General features: G+C 41.8%; 1 protein-coding gene and 1 long non-coding RNA gene across 19 annotated transcripts in view; one reads left to right on the top strand and one right to left on the bottom strand.

Moving 5' to 3' along the window:
* The window catches only part of LOC146496550 (uncharacterized), a 79,572-nt gene that overhangs the window by 16,957 nt on the left and 41,046 nt on the right, over positions 1 to 21,569 (bottom strand). The gene's annotated exons all lie outside the window — the stretch shown is intronic.
* Positions 1 to 21,569, top strand: part of LOC146496551 (ryanodine receptor 3) — a 114,785-nt gene that overhangs the window by 79,884 nt on the left and 13,332 nt on the right. For 6 of the 18 annotated variants that reach the window (XM_085143660.1, XM_085143659.1, XM_085143650.1 and 3 more), the window contains 35 exons: positions 565 to 705; positions 1,189 to 1,352; positions 1,488 to 1,566; positions 2,170 to 2,259; positions 2,375 to 2,521; positions 3,744 to 3,806; positions 3,964 to 4,039; positions 4,325 to 4,448; positions 4,585 to 4,700; positions 4,802 to 4,869; positions 4,965 to 5,086; positions 5,263 to 5,312; positions 6,319 to 6,379; positions 7,711 to 7,949; positions 8,918 to 8,999; positions 9,090 to 9,220; positions 9,558 to 9,881; positions 10,078 to 10,318; positions 10,410 to 10,497; positions 10,988 to 11,080; positions 11,890 to 11,904; positions 12,678 to 12,848; positions 13,086 to 13,145; positions 13,241 to 13,375; positions 13,955 to 14,067; positions 15,548 to 15,644; positions 16,765 to 16,898; positions 17,148 to 17,199; positions 17,276 to 17,323; positions 17,419 to 17,518; positions 17,596 to 17,675; positions 17,757 to 17,833; positions 19,857 to 19,930; positions 20,744 to 20,761; positions 21,434 to 21,514. In XM_085143660.1, the coding sequence (XP_084999786.1) occupies positions 565 to 705; positions 1,189 to 1,352; positions 1,488 to 1,566; positions 2,170 to 2,259; positions 2,375 to 2,521; positions 3,744 to 3,806; positions 3,964 to 4,039; positions 4,325 to 4,448; positions 4,585 to 4,700; positions 4,802 to 4,869; positions 4,965 to 5,086; positions 5,263 to 5,312; positions 6,319 to 6,379; positions 7,711 to 7,949; positions 8,918 to 8,999; positions 9,090 to 9,220; positions 9,558 to 9,881; positions 10,078 to 10,318; positions 10,410 to 10,497; positions 10,988 to 11,080; positions 11,890 to 11,904; positions 12,678 to 12,848; positions 13,086 to 13,145; positions 13,241 to 13,375; positions 13,955 to 14,067; positions 15,548 to 15,644; positions 16,765 to 16,898; positions 17,148 to 17,199; positions 17,276 to 17,323; positions 17,419 to 17,518; positions 17,596 to 17,675; positions 17,757 to 17,833; positions 19,857 to 19,930; positions 20,744 to 20,761; positions 21,434 to 21,514 (3,754 nt within the window). Of the gene's footprint in view, positions 1 to 564; positions 706 to 1,188; positions 1,353 to 1,487; positions 1,567 to 2,169; positions 2,260 to 2,374; positions 2,522 to 3,743; positions 3,807 to 3,963; positions 4,040 to 4,324; positions 4,449 to 4,584; positions 4,701 to 4,801; positions 4,870 to 4,964; positions 5,087 to 5,262; positions 5,313 to 6,318; positions 6,380 to 7,710; positions 7,950 to 8,917; positions 9,000 to 9,089; positions 9,221 to 9,557; positions 9,882 to 10,077; positions 10,319 to 10,409; positions 10,498 to 10,987; positions 11,081 to 11,889; positions 11,905 to 12,677; positions 12,849 to 13,085; positions 13,146 to 13,240; positions 13,376 to 13,954; positions 14,068 to 14,792; positions 14,893 to 15,547; positions 15,645 to 16,764; positions 16,899 to 17,147; positions 17,200 to 17,275; positions 17,324 to 17,418; positions 17,519 to 17,595; positions 17,676 to 17,756; positions 17,834 to 19,856; positions 19,931 to 20,743; positions 20,762 to 21,433; positions 21,515 to 21,569 lie in introns of all 18 variants that reach the window. The other 12 variants (XM_085143662.1, XM_085143657.1, XM_085143663.1 and 9 more) reach the window with 9 other exon arrangements.

Below are 21,569 nucleotides of genomic sequence, written 5' to 3'. Positions count from 1 at the left end.
CTTAATCGCCGTCTTCTCCTTTATTTTAAGTTCTCCCTTTCGTTTCTACATGCTTTTTGTGTGGTCCATGTGGTCGCTGCATGGTCACGCTTTGCTCTCATACGTTTATTAGATTTTCAGCTTGGTGGGGAGCTACCAACAGCTCATTTCCACTAACTCTAATCAATGTAATAGTGCTTGCATTCGCCCCTCTCGCTTTCTTTCACGCTCACATAAACCCTCCCAAGGTGCCACAGCTGTAACGCACCTGTAAGAAGTGTTAATCATCTGGTGTGCACAAAGTGGGGAGCTATAGGAGGGGAAAAAAACAAAACAAGGGGGTGAAGTAGTGGACTGTGATTACGGGCTTGTTGGCTCTACGTCTCGACTCTGTCTCTCAGGCCACAGCAAAGAAACCCTGGAGATGTAATAGATTGCGACTGGCCCACAAAAGTGTTCCTTACTTTAACTTGTGCTGATTTTGGAAGAAGTGATTCCCCTGTGCGGTGCCATGTGTGGCAGTGTGCATGCTTATTACCTGTCTTTGAACTCGCTAAGCATGTGTGTCTTTCCTGTGCCCTCTAGCTGCTAACCAACCACTATGAGCAAAACTGGAAGTACTACTGCCTCCCTTCAGGCTGGGGCAGCTTTGGAACAGCCTCTGAAGATGAACTACTGCTTACCAAGAAGATCTTCTGGGGAGTGTTTGACTCTTTGTCTCAGAGGGTGAGGGAAAGTCCAAATGCTCTAAAAAATACGATAAACCGTTCAATAAAAATCCCATAATTCATGCAGTCTTGATTAACATGTATGTATTCGAAGCACTACTTGGGTATAAATAGGTTTAGGTGTATTAGCAATGCAGATGGCTGGACTCAGCACATCTCTCTAAATGCCCACTCACGAAAGGAGGCTTTGCAAAGCGCCGGTCTGAAAACATCAATATCTGGACAGCCGTCATTGATCCAAAGCCCCGAGCACGCCGGTCCCTCAGCTTTTAAGAATAATTCTTCATTAACGTTTCTTCCGCTTGCCTCTTCCTCTTTCTTTAAGACTGGAGTGGCTATACGACTATATTCAAGTTCAGCTTAAATTAGCAGTGGAAGACATTACTTGCATTTGTTAAGTAACATTTTTATTTGCAGAGCTCTACAGGAGGAGATGCAATTTCACATTCAGTGCTGTTGCTTTCCTTCTTTCCTCATGCAGAAGTACGACCCCGAGCTGTTCAAGATGGCCATGCCTTGTCTCAGTGCCATAGCTGGAGCTTTGCCGCCGGACTATGTGGATGCCTCCATTAGTACCACTGTGGAAAAGCCTGTTTCTGTGGATGCTCAGGGCAACTTTGACCCCAAACCAATCAATACGGCTAAGTAAGCCATTTTGAAGCCAGACACCAATTAGAAACCAATGCACACAAAAAAAAAATGCAGCCACACACTCTGCATAATTTCATTAACATGCATTTTGCACATACTTGCAGACTAACTGTCAGCTTTTTATTCTAGCATCGCTCTTCCAGAGAAACTTGAGCATTTTGCCAACAAGTACGCCGAGCATACCCATGAGAAATGGTCTGCAGAGAAGGTAAGAGCCTTCGCCGAGTCAAATGGCTATTAAATGATGCAGTTTTAGAGCAGGCCACTGGTGTTATGAGAAAAGAGCAGAGCACTGCGGAGGATGATAATCAGTGGAGGTGGATTTCAGCTACATGAAAGTGAATAAAAGTAACAAAATTAAGTCAGTACTGTACATCATGATATCAGCGTATCCAATCAGGGTCCCTGGAAGGGGTAGGTGGAGCCTAGCCCAGCTGTCTTAAGCTGATAAGTGGAAAAAAGTGGATGGATGGTTATCATGATATTTTCTTTTCTTTCTCCTGTGTCACAGTAATGCTTCCCCCTTGGCGATGCCTCCTTCTTTGTTAGAGTCGAGGGATTGCTCTGGCATGCTGACAATAACTTTGGTAGAGCCATAGTAGAGAGCTAATGCGCTCTCTTGTGCCAACTGCTTAGCCTGCATTGTCTCATTCGTTAAAGTTTTTAACAAAAGCTGAGAGCAGAAACAACCATGACATGGCGAAATATGATGTGTATTTAATCTCATACTCAGTCTGTCAAACAGTAAATCTTGTCCTCGGGAGACTCTGAAGGCAATCAGATCTGCTGTCACTCTCTGCTTGCGCCTCAGGTGCTGCTGGGGTGGAAATATGGAGACTGTGTTGATGAGAAGGCGAAGACTCATCCTCAGCTGAGGACCTACAAAGGCCTGACGGAGAAGGTACAGTATGAAGAATGTGATATTTGTAAATAATATTAACTTTAAAGAGATTAGGGCTTTTAAGGCTCATGAGGTTTTTTTTTATTTGTTCTCCATTTCTGTCTCTCTGCTTCAGGAGAAGGATATTTACAGATGGCCTATTAGAGAGTCCCTGAAGAGTATGCTGGCAATGGGGTGGAGTATTGATAGGACCAAAGATGGAGAGAGCATGTCTCAACAGAGGGAGACTGAGAAAATGAGAAAGATATCTCAGGCCTCACAGGTACGATACAGGGATGGAAAGTTTTTCCAAAGATTGTACGGTGAAAAATTGCTCGTCTCCAGCACAGCTGTAGTTGCTAATTTGCTTTCCTGTTGAGGAAATCTTGCTTGACTTGACTATGATTGTCAGAGAAGTAGTATAGATGTATGTGATTCCTTACAGTCAAAACACTCAACAGCTACTTTTTAGCCGGACACCTGAATGAATTTAGGCTTGTACACATTGTCATGACGACCTGCTGAAGTTCAAAGTGGATTTAAGTGAGTTGCCAGACAGTCTGGTCCGAGTATTTCAGAAACTGCTGATCTACTGGGATTTTACTGGCATCTACTGGGATAGGAACCATCTCTATGGTTTACAAAGAATGGTCCTAAAAAGGCAGAGTATCCAGTGAGCAGCAGTTATCTGGGCCTTTGTGATGCTAGAGAAAATTGGCAGACTGCTTTTAGTTGGCAGGCAGCAGTGACTCAAATAATCACTCGTTACAACGACAGCAACATATGCAGAAGAGAGCATGTCCGAACTTGTTGAACCATAAAAAAGATGGGTTACAGCAGCAGAAGCCCAGGTACCACTCCTGTCAGCTAACAGGAAAGAGAGGCTACAATTCACCCAAGCTAACTAAATGTGAAGAACAGAAGATTGGAAAGATATTGTCTGATTATATGAGTCTCAATTTCTGCTCATTCATATGATGGTATAAATAATTTAAAGCATGGATTCTACAGCATAATCTTATATGGACGGTTCAGGTCGGTGCTGTTGCTGTAGGAGATATTTCCGTGGCATGCTTTGGGCCTCTTAGTCCAGGATTTCATAGATGAACGTGAATGAATTCATCATTAACGGTTAAAGGCACAAATGCAGAATCCCTGAGATCCTAACAGAACTTTGAATGCTGAACTTCCTTGTATGAACCTTGTATGAATTCTAAACAAGAATTTATTTACATTTCAGAAGCATGATCTTTTTTTTTTATTCTAATCATTACTTGTAAATAAACTTAGCAATGTTAGCTGTATTTACTTTACATTTTCTAGTTTTCATACAGGACCACCAACAGCACAGTACTAATGTTACTAATCACCTCCTTCAATAACCCCAAATACACAAAATAATCCTTAAACACAGGCTATTAAGTCTTCTGTTATCCAACGTTCGATTTACAGATAACAGCACAATCAAGCTCAGATTCTCACCGCAAACTTACATCTGTTTTCAGGCTAACGGCTTCAGTCCGAGCCCAATAGACACAAGCAACGTGGTTCTATCCAGAGAGCTGCAAGTGAGTGACCCCGCGTTTGATTTGTTGCACTTCTTCCCTTTTTCATGTATCAAAGGACGCCTCGATCTGAATGCGAGATCAAAAGCAATCCTCCCTGCATGCAAATGAGTAATGTGGGCGGGATGTGCGTCTCACTTCTTTTTGTCTTGTTTTCAAGGGGATGGTGGAGGTGGTGGCTGAAAATTACCATAACATCTGGGCCAAGAAGAAGAAAAGTGACCTTGGAAGTCGAGGTGATTTGCTAATGAAGCCGAACAGAAATGCGTACTGCTTAAAGACGCATGAAAAGCAGACGGGAAGAGTATGTGTGTGTGTGTTGGGTGGGTGGAATTAAAGTGCTGGTTGTTGCGTTTAAATGTGTTTGGGAGCATATGCACGTGTCTGCCTCGCTGGTCTTGACTAACTCGATTCAGCCGAGTGTTACTTCCTCTCCGGTTCGCCATCTGCCTTCACGGAGACGCTCAGCGGAGAGAGACGTGGCTAATCGTGTCTGAACAATAAGCTGCTTGTGGTTTCAGGAGGGGGAACGCATCCTCTGTTGGTGCCCTACGACACGCTGACGGCCAAGGAGAAGGCCCGCGATCGAGAGAAGGCGCAGGACCTTTTTCGCTTCCTGCTAATCAATGGATATAGCATCACAAGGTCAATACAAACAGAAGCTCTCTCTGATGTTGAGTTAAGGTTTTACAGAAAGTTTGAATGAATTTATAACTAGCCGTGGAATCCATCACCAAGGTTTTACCAGCATTTCATTTATAGACATCTTCTTATGTTGCAGAGGTCTGAAGGACTTGGAGCAGGATTCCTCCTCCATGGAGAAAAGGTTTGCCTACAAATTCCTCAAGAAGCTGCTCAAATATGTTGACTCAGCCCAGGAATTCATTACCCACTTAGGTATGACAAAAATAATACTAATAATAATACACAAGATATGACTAAAGCAGACTTTAATCACATCAAATAAGCTTCTTTTTAAATAAATATTCTCAATCCAGAAGCCATGGCTGTCAGCGGCAAGACAGACAGATCACCTCATGAGCAGGAAATCAAGTTTTTTGCCAAAGTAAGAAAGCGGCACAAATACTGCATGTGGAGAGCTCGTTCAAACATGATGCGATTAACCTGACCTGGCTTCTCATCGTCTTTGTTGCCCTTCAGGTGCTCCTCCCTCTCATTGACCAGTACTTTAAGAACCACTCTCTCTACTTCCTGTCCTCCCCTAATAAGAATCTAAGCAGCAGCGGCTATGCCTCCAACAAGGAGAAAGAAATGGTCACCAGGTACCCATTTAGTTGATGTACATGCAACAGTGCAGCATGTTGCATGATTATTTCTTGTTGCCATATTCTGCTTGAAATTAAATTGAACTCTTAACTTGAATTACTACTCTTCTGTTCATTTACTAACCCTGATTTTCTGATTTCATTGCTATATCTTTAATTCCTCATGCCTCCAGCCTCTTTTGTAAACTGGCAGCTCTTGTCAGACATAGGATTTCACTTTTTGGTAAGCCGACTACTAGTATCTGGTCAGGTGTGTGTGTATGTGTGTGTGTGCTGCCTTATGAGCTTTGTTAACATCACCTTGAACATTTAACAGCTTAAAAATGTAAACACAGATCTGAGAGAAAGAGTCAGGCCTTAAGGGAAGAGTTCTTGCTCAAAGCTACTGTAGGATGAGAACCTGAATGCTTTACTTATAAACATGAAATATGACACCACTTTAGCTCAATATAAATATTAGAAGCAGCCAGCCTGACTTTGCCTAGCATCTTTTTTTTTTTTTTTTTAGCTATGTCGCTAACTTAGTTTATGTGCTGACCCAAAGTTACTATCATTCCATAACATATGCAAGAAGACGAGCTGTTTTAGCAGCTGCTGGTGCCAGACTCGCTGCCTGGCGCCGTGCATCAGACATGGCACATGGATTTGAAATACAAGAAAATCTAATTGGCTGCTGGCTCTAGAGTGGGAGTAAAGCGAGTCTTTATTTCACTATGTTGGAACTCTTTAAGTAATTATGCATATTCTAAGTCTTTGATGTTTAGTTATATTGATATTTTCATCCTCTTAAATATTCTTTATGTTAAACATTATATTCATTTTATAAATGGATATAGTCTGGAAACTGAGCTGTCATCTGACAAATTGTCCTCTGGGGACAACAGCCAGTGTCTTGCTCCTCCTAGTGCAGTGATCAGATAAATGTCTCCTGTGCTATACTTGTTACTATCCTATAAGTGAATCTGGATGCATTTTAATAAGCTAAAAGAAGCAAAATCAGACAATATTCAGTAGTTTTGAGTCTGTATTGCTGTCACGTAAATCAAATGGAAATTGTTTTGACTGCACATCCAGCTGAGGGGGCTTCTTGAATGTTGTGTGCTAGTCTCACCACACGAGTGCTTAATCTGAGAGGCTCAATGTAGACGAATGAATCATTCTAGGAAAAGAAAGAAACGAGCGTGTATCCACATCATGATGATGGCTAATGTGTTCTTGGTGTTTTGTAGGGAGTGACTCCACCACCATGGTCAGCTGTCTGCATATCCTGGCACACACACTCGATACCAGGTTGGTGCAAATTTTGGTGCTAACTTTAAAAATTAAAGGAGATCAATTTAGCCATTTCCAAGCTAATGTTTTTTTCATTTGTTAGTCACTTTGCTACCATAACGTGCACTTTTAAGACTAATGGGAAATACCAAAATACACATTTAGTTGTTGTTTTTTTCATTTTGACTATAAGACACATAACAATAATGAGCATGTTAAGCACATGTTTCCAATAGTAATGTCTGAAAAGTTATGATTTGATATGTTTTCTTCCTCATGCTTTAATTAAAAGCCTGATATGTAGAGCATTTTATTCCCAAAGACAAAGATATTTTCTCTTTTTTTCATGGCTCCTGGCTAGAACATTTTGTTTCTGGAAAAGTGGATTCCCAAATGTAAAAACAACAACCTCAAAACGTTTTTGAACCCAGCTTCAGTGAATATTCACATCCTGGAATGTATTCAGATTAGAGCACATTTGGATACAAAAAAAGCCAATTTGCAAACACAAAAACAAATACATAAATCTCTCGCTCTGAATAATCAACACAGGAAGGTTTCATCATGATATTTTTTGTAAATATTTACCTGTTTAAACTCTTTTTTAAATGTCAAACTGTTATCTCAGTTGTGGTTAAACAATAATTGGTTTGAGAGGCACTGAAAAGCAAATCTAACCTCTGCTGAGCCCTCAAGAGGCGTATATTTGTCTTTTAAACAGTTTTAATTCGGGAGTCTTATGGGAGGCACTGGCATTAACAGAGAGCCTCCTTTGCCATTTAAATAAGCAACACAAATTTCATGCAGCACATGTTGCCCAAGGCTCACAGTGTTCTTTAGAGGCAGTGCACTGTTTCCTAATGCAGCGTACACATAATGAGGCTAAATTTGCAACATATTATTGCGCCTTGTTTGTGCAGAAGATGCCCACAGACTCTCTTTCATTTCTCCTTCCTTCTGGGATACGTTAAAGCTTAACAATAGGCAATTCATTTGCCAATGTTACGAACTGTGAAATGCTCGAAACAGACATACTAATCATATTAATGCACCGAGTGCTGTGCCGTTTTTCTTAGGTCTATAACAGGCATACTCACCTTGGACTTAAATATTCTCCTTAGTTTATTAAATAAATCATTCATGTTTGAGTGCGAGGGCAGTCGGGTTGATACTCACACCTTATATTTTATGACTAAAGCCTTCACGTGCTCTGAGAGTGGAATAATTGCGTTTGTGAGCGCGCTCCACCGTGGGTAAACAACGTCGTCCTTTGCATGCCAATCTGTCCCCCCTTGTGTTTCTCCTCATTCGGTTTCAGTTGCTCATCACGCTCTCGTTCACCCTAACAGGACAGTGATGAAGTCGGGCTCCGAGCAGGTGAGGGTGGGGCTGAGGACGTTCTTCGAGAACGGCGCAGAGGATCTGGAGAAAACGTTCGAGAACCTGAAGCTGGGGAAGTTCACCCACTCGCGCTCGCAGATGAAAGGAGTGTCGCAGAATATCAACTACACCACCGTAGCTCTGCTTCCCATCCTAACTGCTCTGTTTGAACACATTACTCAACACCACTTTGGAGTCGACCTGCTCCGTGAGTCCTGACAGCAAAGGGATGATCAAACGTGTTGTTTGAGAGGTTGCAAAGGAAGGAAAAAATAGTCAAATGTTAAGTTTATTGTAGTTCATGATTTTATCTTTGTAGAGGTTTTTCACAGTCCATTAGAATATCATATCAGTTTAGTGTCACTTTTAATTTTATGTAATTAAGTATTTTTTGCCCAGAGAGTGACCTGACTCTGGTTAGTACCCCGGGTCACATTTCACTCATTCTGCTCCAGAGACATGCTCAGTCATGTGAACCGGGCTGTGTATAACCTTTGAGCGAGTATTTGTAACATATAGTACTGTGCAAAAGTCACCTCACATTTCTATATATTTTGCTTTTAAGGAGTCGGACATTCTTAGAATTTTTTGTTGTCTTGATAGTTTCAGTTTTTCTGAAGATTATTCAAAGTTTTCCTTTGGATGCTGTTTTTCCACTATTACCACTCCAGTCTTTATACTTGGCCATTTGCAGGAATGTTTACCATTTTCAAATCTTTAGGCACTTTGTTACCACACACATTTTCTTCGCATTTCTTTTAGCTGACTCTACAAAAAATGCAGAACAGACATAGTTTTGTAGACATAAAATTATAGTTTTTGCACCAAAGATCTAATTGCTGAAAACTTGGCATGTCTTGGTATTGTCACGGCTGGGCACCCGGTGTGTTTGCAGTGTGGACCCAAAAGCAGACTTGGGAGAACAGGAAATGAAGAGTACTGAAAAGCGAGTTGTTTATTAGGCTGAAAACCAAAAATAGAAAACACACAGCAAAGCAAAACAAGGGCGGGACTAAACTAAAACCTAAACTGGGAAAAGTTAAGCTAACTATGACGATGACATGGGAAATGAACACGAAACTGAACAGGAACATGCAAAATGTAGACAATCCAAATTCATTTACAGATGTCAAATTTACTTCCTCCAGCTGATTTCTAATCGTTCTATTTTCCTAGTGGATGACGTCCAAGTGTCCTGCTATCGAATCCTGACCAGCCTCTATGCTCTGGGCACTGGGAAAAACATCTACGTAGAAAGGTATCCTAAGGTTAAATGTTGTATTCACTGATGAAAGCTCCAATAAAGAAACATGCTGACCTTTAATTAAACTCTCTTTGCGTCCCTCAGACAGCTGCCAGCTCTCGGTCAGTGTCTGGCAACTCTGGCCGGCGCCTTGCCTGTTGCCTTCCTAGAGCCGCAGCTCAACCCGTACAACCCCTGCTCAGTTTTTAATACGAAGAGCGCCAGAGAACGAGCCAGTGAGTCATATGTAATTATTTCAAAATAAAAGAGATTCTAAATTCAAGCATTTATCATCATGATCTCTTTTTGCTCTCAAACATTAGGATTTATGAATCGCCTTAATTATCACAATCATGCGACACAAGATTTTATAAAATTGCAAATACCCCCTATTTGTCTCTTTTTATGTCTTCTTCTCTTATTGTCTAACAAGCATCTTATTGACATGAACGATGCCCAGCAGATGGATAGTGATGATGTTGTGGGGTGTTCATTACTGATGTTCGAAAGAATAAATCCTAAATGTGCTGGTGTGAATTAAATCTTCAGATATCAGCCCCTGTTGTGTTTTAGCTCTAGGAATACAAGACTCAGTGGAAGAAATGTGTCCTGGCATGCCACGGCTGGACCGCCTCATGAAGGACATCAATGACATGGCAGAGTCTGGAGCGCGGTACACAGAGATGCCCCATGTGATTGAGGTGGTGCTGCCCATGCTGTGTAACTATCTGTCCTACTGGTGGGAAAGGGGTCCTGAAAACCAGCCGGCCAGCGGGGGAAGCATCTGCTGTACCACAGTCACCTCGGAGCACCTCAGTCTGATTCTCGGCAACATCCTCAAGATCCTCAACAACAACCTGGGCATCGATGAGGCCTCGTGGATGAAGAGAATTGCAGGTGTGGATCTGTGAATGCTGCCACTAAACACTAAATGACTGAGTCATGAGGAATGATTAAGAAAAAATATATTTACCATAATTTTTAGCTATGCAGATGTTTGCATGCTAAATTTGAATTTGATTGTGGTAAAGATTATATCTACAAAGCTTACATTGAAAAATAATAATAATTTTTTCTGCCTTTCACTGTTCAGTGTACGTACAGCCCATCATCAGCAAGGCCCGTGCAGACCTGCTGAAGAGCCACTTCCTGCCCACGCTGGAGAAACTAAAGAAGAAGACAGTGAAAGTGGTGGCTGAGGAAGAGCTCCTCAAGGCCGACTGTAAAGGAGACACTCAGGAGGCCGAGCTGCTCATCCTGGACGAGTTTGCCGTACTCTGCAGGGACCTGTACGCGTTTTACCCTATGCTCATTCGTTATGTGGACAACAACAGGTCAGCTCGCTGAGCAGTAACTCGTGGAGCTATTTTAAAGATGCATTTTGAAGTTGGTTTAAAGTGTAATCATCTGTCTGTGCCACTGCAGGTCAAGGTGGCTGAAAGAACCAGATTCAGACTCCAACGACCTCTTCAGGATGGTCGCAGAGATATTTATCCTTTGGTGCAAGTCACATGTAAATGTTCTGATTTATTACATGTTATATCGTGTCTTTTGTCCCGTCTCCCACCCTTCACCCCCAAATGTTAATGACAGATGGCCCCGCCCCTCTCTGAGCTGGTTCTGTTGGAAGTTTCTTCCTGGTAAAAGGGAAACTGTTGCCAAAGTGCTTGCTCATAGTAGGTCGTCTCATTGAATAGAATAGAACTTGATTAAACCCTATGGGGAGGACCCCTCAGAGAAATTATGAACACCAGTTCACCTTAAATACAAATTAGAAAAAATACCAAGCAGGTACAAATATTTAAGAAAAGAATAATAGTGATAGAAACTTGGGTTTCTATCACTATTATTTAGGGTCTTTACCTTACAGTTTAAAGCACCTTGAGGAGATTGTTGTTGTGCTTTAGTGCTATAGAAATAAAATTGAATTGAATTATACTAAGAAAGGTTGGAGAATCTTTATGACCAATAATACATATATATAATCTTTTTTTTTCACTCAGAATTTCAAAAGAGAAGAACAAAACTTTGTGGTCCAGAATGAAATCAACAACCTTTCATTCTTGACTGGAGATAATAAAACCAAGATGTCCAAGGTAGGTTTCAATAAACTCTATCCACTTGTTCTTGAATTGACAGTTCAGTCGATTAACGCTCTGTTACTACTCATCGGTGCGTTCACCAATCACGGCGCGGAGGAAAAAAATATTATGTCTGCGTTTCAGAGACGCAGGTAAAAAAGACCAGACGTAAATGTTAACATCAGCCATGTTAACAGATTCATTCTTGTGTACATGTGCTCATATGTTAACATGTTACATGCAGTGGAACAACATGTGTAAATACGCAAACACACAGTTCAAAGTCACAAGTGGAAGGAGTACAGCAGAAAACCTTGTTGCCAATAACAAGACTATATTGACCCAAACCTGCTGCTCCTCCCTGAACCTGGTTCTGCTGGAGGTTTCTTCCTGTTAAAAGGGAGTTTTTCCTCCCCACCCTCGCCAAGTGCCAAGGATCTGATTGTTGGGGGGACTGTTGTTGTGATTTGGTGCCATATGACAAAAACTGATTGAAGTTGAATAGAACTGAATGTTAAAATGGACTTGTGTGTATGTGTGTTAGGCACATGTGTATGAATGTACTTGCTTGTTGCAATAACTTGAGGAAACTAACATTCATCCCTCACTAAACAAATATTTCTTCATATTTTCAGGCCCTGTAAGCATTACAGGGGTTAGCGCGTTTTATTTCTTGTCTGCCTGCTTTAGACGTTTAAAGGCAAACAAATGGTTTTCATTGCAGTGCACGTCCACGCGAGGACCGTGCGCTTCCATTAATTGCCCTCTCGTCCTTTTTCTTCTATCTGTCTTTCCCTCTCTGTCTCTCTCTCTGTCTCAAACAGTCCTTTAAGGAAAAGGTAGAGTGATGCAGTGCATGAGCTGTTTACCTGCCAGCTTATTGGCTTACATGCTCTAGTCGCCAAGCAGAAAAGCCAATAGCTTGAGCCCCTGTGCTATATAGTCTGCAGTGCAGTTATACATTATGTCACCCAATTATTTGTGGCCTCCATTCATCACCTCGTTTGACGTGGACACTTTGGTCATTCCTCATTGCCGTGTGGGTGAAACGTGTCTCATCTAGAGTAATGAAGCCCAGCCCGTGTGTAGAAAGTCTTGTGGTGTGTTTGCTGTTGATGGATTGTGATCCTCCGGTGTGTTTAGCCCATACTATTTATATTTTTGTCGATGTGTGATAACACTGTGCGTGTGCGTGTCAGACTATATATCTATGTTCGTATGGAGATTAGCGTTTTCTCAGAGCCAGCATCTCCAGTTTGGCTCAGCCTGCTATTCCTGCTTTTCAACTGAGGTGTGAGACTCCATTCTTAATGCTTCAGTAGCACCCATGATTTAGTCCAGTCACAGATTTTTGCCAAGGCTGAAAAAATAAACGCTTCAGTCGCCTCTGGCTTTTGCTCAAGCACAGTGTGAATGCTCCCACTGTGGCACAAAATACTGTTAAGGGTATCAGTATAAATGTAGAAGGGAATTGTTTTGGGTGTAGCATTAGTCTCAGCAAAAAGAAAATAGTGTGCTCCACCTTTTAAAGACTAAACATATTAAATGCAGAGAGCTGTTGGCTTTTATTTTCTAGTGTGTGTGGTCTAAGATTAACACTGTGAATTCACAGTCTGGGGGACAAGATCAGGAGAGGAGGCACAAGAAGAGGCGAGGTGAGTTCTACTCCATCCAAACCTCACTGATTGTAGCCGCCCTGAAGAAGATGCTGCCTATCGGTCTTAACATGTGCACCCCGGGAGATCAGGAGCTCATCTCTCTGGCTAAGACACGCTACCTCATGGTGAGAAACCGTCTGTCACATACTGTATATAATTGGACACGAATAAGTGATTTACACACTTTCACAGTAGATTCTTATTGTTAACATGACCCCTGCTAACTTTTTTGAGCTGTCGAGCGAAACACATGCATGCAAAAACACAACCTCCTCGGCAGAAGCAACAATTACTGTGAAACGATTTGAAGAGCTTTGATATGAGGCATTGCCCAAGGTTTTCTTTCCCTCGTTGAATAACAGAAAGATACAGATGATGAAGTTAAAGACCACATTCGGCAGAACCTGCACCTTCGTGAAAAGGTGAGCAGGTCGAAATGAGGTTCATATCTGTGAGTAGATGCTAGCTTCAGTATATTCCTCTGCGTCTGACTTGCTCTTCTTAAACATACTCGTAGTCTGATGACCCTGCCGTGAGGTGGCAGCTCAACCTGTACAAGGACATAGTGATGAGGACTGAGGGACTTTCAGACCCTGAGAAGGTGGTGGATCGTATCCAGAGGATCTCTGCTGCCGTCTTTAACTTGGAGCAGGTCAGGCTCTAACATTTATACAGAAACAATATGAGGTGTGTAATTTTATTAGTATTATAAGTATTAGTCGTATATAGCCTGGTGGTAAAGTTGCAGGATTAAAGGTGCACGACTGTCTGCTTCCAAAATTTGCAATTATTTCAAATACACTGCTTGGAACAGGAATATACTTTAGATATGGCTTTTGTTCTTTGTGCCGAGATTATTCTCCTTCTGTTGTCCCCAAAAAAATCTTACATGGGTGACAAATCCTGGAGAGTAAAATTGCACCTGGCCACTTTACCATTTCTGACTCCCACTCTGCTGTGCCATGTCCTTTCCATTACAAACAGCCAGGTTTAGGATGAGTCAGCAGAATACACTGCTGAAGAGAAACCAATTATGTGTCTGATCAAAAGTTCCAAGCTGGTGTGTGTGTGTGTGTGTGTGTGTGTGTGTGTGTGTGTGTGTGTGTGTGTGTGTGTGTGTGTGTGTATGTGTGTGTGTGTGTGTGTGTTTTCCTCTGGCTCGCTCGGTAGAGAATGCCATTTGAGTGCGTTATAGAAAGATCTTACCCCTCAGTTTCTCTCCCCTCATTAGGTGGAACAACCACTGAGATCCAAAAAATGTGTATGGCAGAAGTTGCTGTCCAAGCAGAGGAAGCGCGCCGTTGTCGCCTGCTTCCGAATGGCTCCGCTTTACAATCTGCCGAGGTATGACTGCGCCGTAACAGTTAAACCGACATTGTTTAAACCTCCCATCGTTGTCTCCGAACATTTGAAGCAGCTTTGTAATGATGAAACCAAGGTGACGCTCCAGCAGAGGGTAGCACAGACCTTTCCGTGGTCCCGCTATCAGATAGGAAAATGCTGCAGAAAGGGCATCCACGCACTCTGCCATCACACTTTCTCCTTCTTCTGTCTGACTCGCTCTCTCTGACCCTGCGTTAATGCGTAGCCTCCCCTCGGTTTGTAGGACAAATGTCTAACCTATAGCTGTTATCAAAGAGTAAATAAAAACATTTTTTTTAAAAAGGGACACAAGCAATTTCACGCCCTGCTGCTCTGTAACTCAATCACAGGAAGTCGGGCAGGGTGCTACAGTAAGGAGGAAAACAATTACGAGGCCCAACCTCAGGGTGGCCGTCCTCAATATGTTCTCAGACGATGCCACCCGCCTGCCTGACAGCATGACTCATTTATTCAGAGTTATTGACAGTGAAATATGCTGCAGCATAGCAAATAATTACTATTTAGTATTTGCGGTGCGGGAGCAATGATTGTTTTTCTTCAGATTAATAGATTTGGGTTAGGGGGAAGTGTGTGATGGCAGCTCTTCCAAAATTTGACACATTCAGATGTCATTTTTCTCTATTGTGTCTCTGTTCAGTCTCTATTCTCTCCTCTGTGTCACATTCTATTGTACGTCGTCCCCTTAGGCACAAAAATAACAATTACTTCCTGAATTCCTACCGGCACATTTGGCTGGAGATTATGCACGAGAACGCAGACTGTGACAGTCTGCTCTCAATGCTGACGGTAACGTAGCGCTGATCTAATGTTGTTACTATGTGGCCTGCTAACTCTCGTTCTCCCCTCCCCCCAGAGGCATGATTTCCGCCACATTTTAGCTTTCCTTTTTCCACTGGTCCATATGTGCAACAATTTAACGAGCCACATTGTAAAGAATTGGTTCAAGTAGTTTGAATTTTTGCCATTTTTATTTCTTGGCTGACTTAGATGAGAAAAATGATGCTACTCTTTCGACACCTCTTAGGTAAGGCTCTCCAGACGCTGCTGTGTTCACAGACAGAAGCAGTTGGCTTCAAGTCATTCGGAGTGGAAGCTACAAACTAACATCCGACACTTGTAGCTGTGTGATGGCGTCTGACTCGAGGCAAATCAAACTTGAGTTGGCCTCAAATTTTTTCATTACTCTGCCTGTGTGAGAAGAAAGAAAATGTAATGTGGGAATACATTATCTGCAGATTTAGGTCAGGAATAAACAAAAGGAAACAAAAAACAACAAAAAAAGTAAAAAGATTTCCTCACAGGTGGCCTGTTAGATCAGTGCTCTAAACTAACTGATATTAACCTCTCCTGAAGGGACTTCTACCATCCTTCTCTCCAACTTCTTCCGTCCTTTGCTCTGCTCATCTTTAACCCAGGCTTCTCTATTCTTACCCCTCCCTAGGCATCGCTCTATTAACCTCTTCCTCCTGGCCTATCAGAGAATATGGATAGAAACAGAAGAGTACTCTTTTGAAGAGAAACTAGTGCAGGACCTTGCAGTAAGTACTTGTGCTGTCCCTTCGGTGCCCTTATGTCGGCACCCATGTGCTGCGGGAAGCAGCGCGTAGCTCACACCACTCTCTTCAGTCATTCGCAAAGTGGTTTACAGCTAGGCCCATTTGTGGTAAGCATGACATCACTGCTGATGTCAGAGCCAGCAAAGTAGTTTGATCACTGTGGCCCATCCAAGCAGAGGCAAGAAAGCATCCTGTCAGGATGCTTTGACTTCCATTTAAAGTTGATGAAAGTTCAGATTCTTTCCTGGATTTTCATTTCCATTAAGCTCCACAATCAGGACAGCAGCTTACTGTTAGACATGCGATATATTACATGCGGCATATTGGATCAAACTAGGCTGTGTTTGTTTATTAAAAAATAAACTTTTTGAATTTATAAAGATTTGAACTATAAACTTTCTTCTTAGCATATTCGTATCAATGTCTTACTGTATCTTTATGTTACTGATGAAGTTAAAGTGCAATAGATGAAGAATGTCAAGATTCAGCCAATCAGATGCACGTATTTATAAAAACATTTAAAAAAAACCAATTGTTCCAGTAAGTAAAATAATCATAAAATGGTTATATATGAGTGTAAACTGGGCTTGTGGAGAGTCATGCTTAACTCCACTCACCTTTAACGCTGCTAAACACCATCAATCGTGTGTATGTGTGTATTTGTGTGCGCTTGTACCAGCGTGTGTGTGCTTGTTGCATTTGCATGCATGTTTTGTGCATGTCTTTTATCCCATAGGAGTTAACAGTTGGACCTATTATGTTTTTCCATCATATGTATGTATGCCGTTACAATAGAGAAACGTATTAAACGTAGCCAAAGTTTCAAATAATCAGCTCTGGAGATGTGCAGGCAATCCATGTGAGCCAAAAGCTTAGGCTTCAAATTCTTCTAAGACTTCTCTAGACTTCTCTCACCCACCTGCTGTTCAAACCTTTAGTTTGTCAGGGGCAGCAAGACGATGAACTGAAGTGATGCACCAAGATCCGGAGATAATAGGATGTTATGCTAATCATGTGACGCTGGGAATGAGCATAATAGGTCCCCTTTGACATGAACTTGTAAAATAGTGTTGTGATACACATTTGTTGGGTTAAACGTTAGCCTGACTCATGTGGCTGTGTCCAGAAAATACAGCCTAAAGTGGAGGAAGAGGAGGAGGAGGAGGTGAGAAAGCAGCCAGACCCTCTTCACCAGCTCATTCTGCATTTCAGCCATAACGCTCTGACTGAATGCAGGTAAATATACGCTCACTCTCACACACCTGGCCACCTGGCACTAACACAGGTTGCTCCATCTGTGCTACATAATTGTTTTGGCATGCTTCTCAGCTACTACAGAGAGCAATAAGCTGAACCATCGTCATATTTTACACTATGAAGAAAACGGAAGCAGCGATCACTGCCACTTATTATGTACAGATTTACAGTAGAGATGTGAAATATACAAGGTTCAATAAACAGATATTTATCTCTCTTCTTTGTTAGTTCTCTGGAAGAGGATCCTTTGTATATTGCCTATGCAGATATGATGGCAAAGGTATCTCATTGAATCTCATTAAATTGCTCAAACATGCAGAAACATGCAGCTCTGATAGTCTTTTTTTTCTTCCCAGAGTTGTGCTGAAGGCGAAGAAGAGGAAGGAAAAGAGAAAACATTTGAGGTGCTCTAAATATTTGAGGGAATGTTGTTCAAGATTAAACTTTCTTTCTGTTTTCAATCATATTCAGAAGTGGTGCATGTCATAATGTCCTACAGGAAAAGGAAATGGAGAAGCAAAAGATGCTGTATCAGCAGGCCAGACTTCATGACAGAGGGGCTGCGGAGATGGTGCTTCAAATGATCAGCGCCAGCAAAGGTAAGAAATCAAATGCCTGACCTGTCTGCCTTCCTGCAGTCTATGTATTTAGATCAACGGTCATCTATGATCATCAGGTCGACTGGGTGCTACGGTAACTGTCACGCTCAAGCTGGGCATCTCCATTCTCAATGGAGGGAACATCCTGGTTCAACAGGTAACACGGTACTCTTCGTGTCTAGTCTCTGCAGTTAACAGCTTCATCTTTTATCTTAACTGTACTTCTCCTTTCATGCAGAAAATGCTGGATTATCTCAAGGAAAAAAGAGATGTTGGCTTCTTTAAAAGCTTGTCCGGACTCATGATGTCATGCAGGTACTGGAGTGATGAGTGATTAATACACAGTAAACTTGCTTTTTATTGCAATTGCAGCTCAAACAGTTATCTAGTTTTCCTGACTCAGATCAGCCATTTTTTTAACTTCCATTTTGACCGTTCTGCTTTACTTTCCCACAGCGGTAAATTGTTATCAATCAGCTATAACATTATGACAACTGACAGGTGACGTGAATAACACTGATTCTCTTTATCACGGTACTTGTTAATGGGGGAGATATATCAGGGAGCGAGTGAAGATTTTGTCCTGAGAGGATGTGTTAACAGGAAAAATGGGCAAGTGTAAGGATTTGTGCAAGTTTGATAAAGGCCAAACGGTGATGCCTTGACAAATGAGAATCTCCAAAACTGCAGCTCTTGTGGGGTGTTCCCAGTCTGCAGTGGTCAGTATCTATCAAAAGTGATACAAGGAGGGAACAGTGGTGAACTAGCAACAGGGTCATTGGTGGCCAAGGGTCACTGATGCATGTGGGAGGCTATGGCTGGCTTGTGTGGTCAAGATGAGCTACTGTAGAGCAAATTGCCAGAAAAGTTCATGATAATTCTGAAATAAAGGTGTCAGAATACACAGAGCATCAGTTTGTTTCCTGTGGTTTGGCATAGCTACAGACCAGTCAGGATGTAAACTGCGAAAAGTGCCAACAATGGACACATGAGTGTCAGAAATGGACCATGAAGCAATGGAAGAAGGTGGCTTGCTCCTATGACCAGGACACGTGGATGGGTCATAGGATGCATGCTTGTGATTAACTGGGGAACACCTGACATCAGGATGCACTATGTGAAGATGCTAAGCCTTTGGGATCATTTCTGCTGGGAAACCTTAGGCTCTGCCATCCATGTGGATGTTATTTTGACATGCACCACCTACCTAAGCATTGTTTCAGACCCTATACACTCATTGAAATGATATTCCTTGAAGGCTGTGGCCTCTTTCACAGGATAATAATGCAAAATGGGTTCAGGAATAGTTTGAGGAGAACAACGAGTTTGAAAACAACGAGTTTGAAGTGTGGACTTCACCTCTGATCTCCTCACTGCTATGCAGCATCTGTGGGATGTAGGGCTGTTCGATATAACGATATATATCGGATGACGATATAAAAACGTCTATCGTTTTATTTTACACTATAGTTTGTTCCGTGGTGTCGCAAAATAAACTGTTTACCACAATATTTTTTCATTATTTTGATGGTCACTGTAGTGGCTATATTAATTTCTTAAAGTTCTCTCTTTCTCTTATATTTAATATAATGCCACAACAGACGGACAAGCGCCTGTTTTTATGCGTTGTGGTTAGCAACAACGACGGTAACACCATCGCGTGTCGGCTTGTTTATGTTCCACATAAACCTTTCACAATAAAACTCAAGATCCTGTTGAGACTTTTCAAAATAAACTGAATCACGTGAAAGAGCAGATTATTTACGGATGAGAATTTAAAAAAAGAGCTGCCAGGTGCTAAAAAATAAACCTTAGACTCAAACGTTAGAACAGGCCTTTCCCCGCAGCGCGCCGTGTAATAAATACTCACAAAGAAAATAGCGGCCGTTACAACTTATGTCTAAAAATGTATAGTTTCATGCATCGGTTAAAACACTCGACTCCAGCTACATGACGCGCAGCTGGAAACACTTCCCGCAAGTCAAGCTGCCCGAGATTCACATAATTTACAGAAAATGTAACATTTTTGTGATTTATATTGTTATCAGGACGATAGAATTCTTATATCGGGATATGAGATTTTGGTCATATCACACAGCCATAGTGGAATGTTATGGACAAACAAGTCCCACCTTGCACTTTACAGGACTTAAAGTATCTGTTGCTAACATCTTGTTATTCGATACCACAACACAACTTCAGGGGTCCAGAGGAGTCCATGCATCAATGGGTCGGGGCTGTCAAACAGTATTATACAAGTGGTCATAAAGTTATGCCGATCGGTTTATTTTCCAGAAAGTCAGATTACTTAAATGTCATCGTTTTTCTCTTTTGGCAGCGTCCTGGACTTGAATGCTTTTGAAAGGCAAAATAAAGCTGAAGGTCTGGGTATGGTAACTGAAGAAGGATCAAGTAAGTGACTAAAACACAGTTTTAGTGTTCCAATTGCTTCTCGTCCCCTTTCTTGGAGACTTTTAATCACCTTAATAGGAAAAGCAACAGACAGCATATTTGCAAATTGGCAATGTGCAGAAATTTACAAATTTGCAGCTTTATTTGTGCAGCAGATTGACCTTTATCTTCTTCCTCACTCCATCGTGGACGATGTCTCTTAGCAAACAACTGGTATTGTAACGTGTAGTGTTAGTTAGTTTCATTTTGCTGTTTTTCTTAAAATGACAGCCACAAGGTTAGCTTGGAAAAAAAAATCAGCTCTTTAGTTTGTTGTTGTACATTTCCATATCACGTGGGTCCTTTGTGTTACGTTGTCACATCATCATGCAGGCAAACATGTGCTACTGTATGTCTAAGTCCTGTCTGAGCCTCGTCTGCAACTTAAGAACACTCAGTTTGCATAAAAGCTCACTTTTTATAATCAGAGGTCTTTATTTAAACCGATGGGTTGCATACAGTATATAAATATGCTTTAACCATACATATCCCAGCTCATTTTCACCTCATAAGCTCAGGCATAAGTGATGGTAACTGCTAGTTTGGTACTAAACACCTGCCCAATAAGCAGACTGTACTCTTTTTAAGACTCTGTACCGCATGTCAGTGTCGCAATCCAGTGTGAGTATGTAAAGATCTATCTACAGCCCTATCACTCTCCTGTTCCTACTTCTTCTGATTGACTCTAAATGTCTTCTCCTTTGCTTATGTCTGCTTCTGTTTTGTTTGTTTGTTTGTTTTCTTCTGATCATGTTTTTATGTCATCGGTCGCAGTCAACGTGAGTGAGCGGGGTAAATACACGGTTTAGATTCTACTCATTCTATGAAATGCTGACATGTTGATTGCCTCCAGCTCAACTCCCTCATCCCTCTACTCATCCTCTACCAGCCCTCCCCCACTTCCCCCCACTTCCCTCCCCTTCCCTCATTCTGAATGCAATATAAGCACCTTCTTTAATCTGGACTTGGAGGAACGCATGCATGCATCCTTTGACATCTGGATAGATTGTTTACAGTCAGCTGCCCCAAACTGACTCAGATCTTTCCACTTCTTCTTTTAAGCAAAATTAATGCTTGTTATTTTTGGACCCCACCCCTCCTTTTTTTTTTTCCTTTTTTCTTTTTGTTTAATTTTGATCATACTAACCAGCGTGTATTAAGCAATAAATCTCCCAAAGCTTTGTTTGTACTAAACAACAAAGATTTGCTGGTATTAAACAACAAGGCTCAGTTTGGTTCCTATTATAAGCCTTATTTTGACTTGTGAGATGATGCACTATACCTCGTATGCGTGTGTGTTCCGAACCGTCAATATAGTGCACATAATTTGATGCCGTCTGACAACTAAACAGCAGCTTTATGAGGATGCGCAACAAGCTCTGATGCCTGTGCAGACGTTAAAATGATGGGTACTTGAACTTCCTGTCACTGAGGAGGACGGCTAATCTTATTTCCCGTCCTCAGGTTCCAAGGTACTGCAGAATGATGAATTCACTAAGGATCTTTTTAGGTTTCTGCAGCTTCTCTGCGAGGGACATAACAATGGTAGGTGGATGCTTTCCCATAAGCCAATATTAAAGCCATGCTGCCTCAAGCTGCA

The sequence above is a fragment of the Neolamprologus multifasciatus genome, chromosome 19 (genome assembly GCF_963576455.1).
Source record: "Neolamprologus multifasciatus chromosome 19, fNeoMul1.2, whole genome shotgun sequence".
NCBI classification, from domain to species: domain Eukaryota; kingdom Metazoa; phylum Chordata; class Actinopteri; order Cichliformes; family Cichlidae; genus Neolamprologus; species Neolamprologus multifasciatus.
This window is presented reverse-complemented; position numbering and strand designations above follow the sequence as displayed.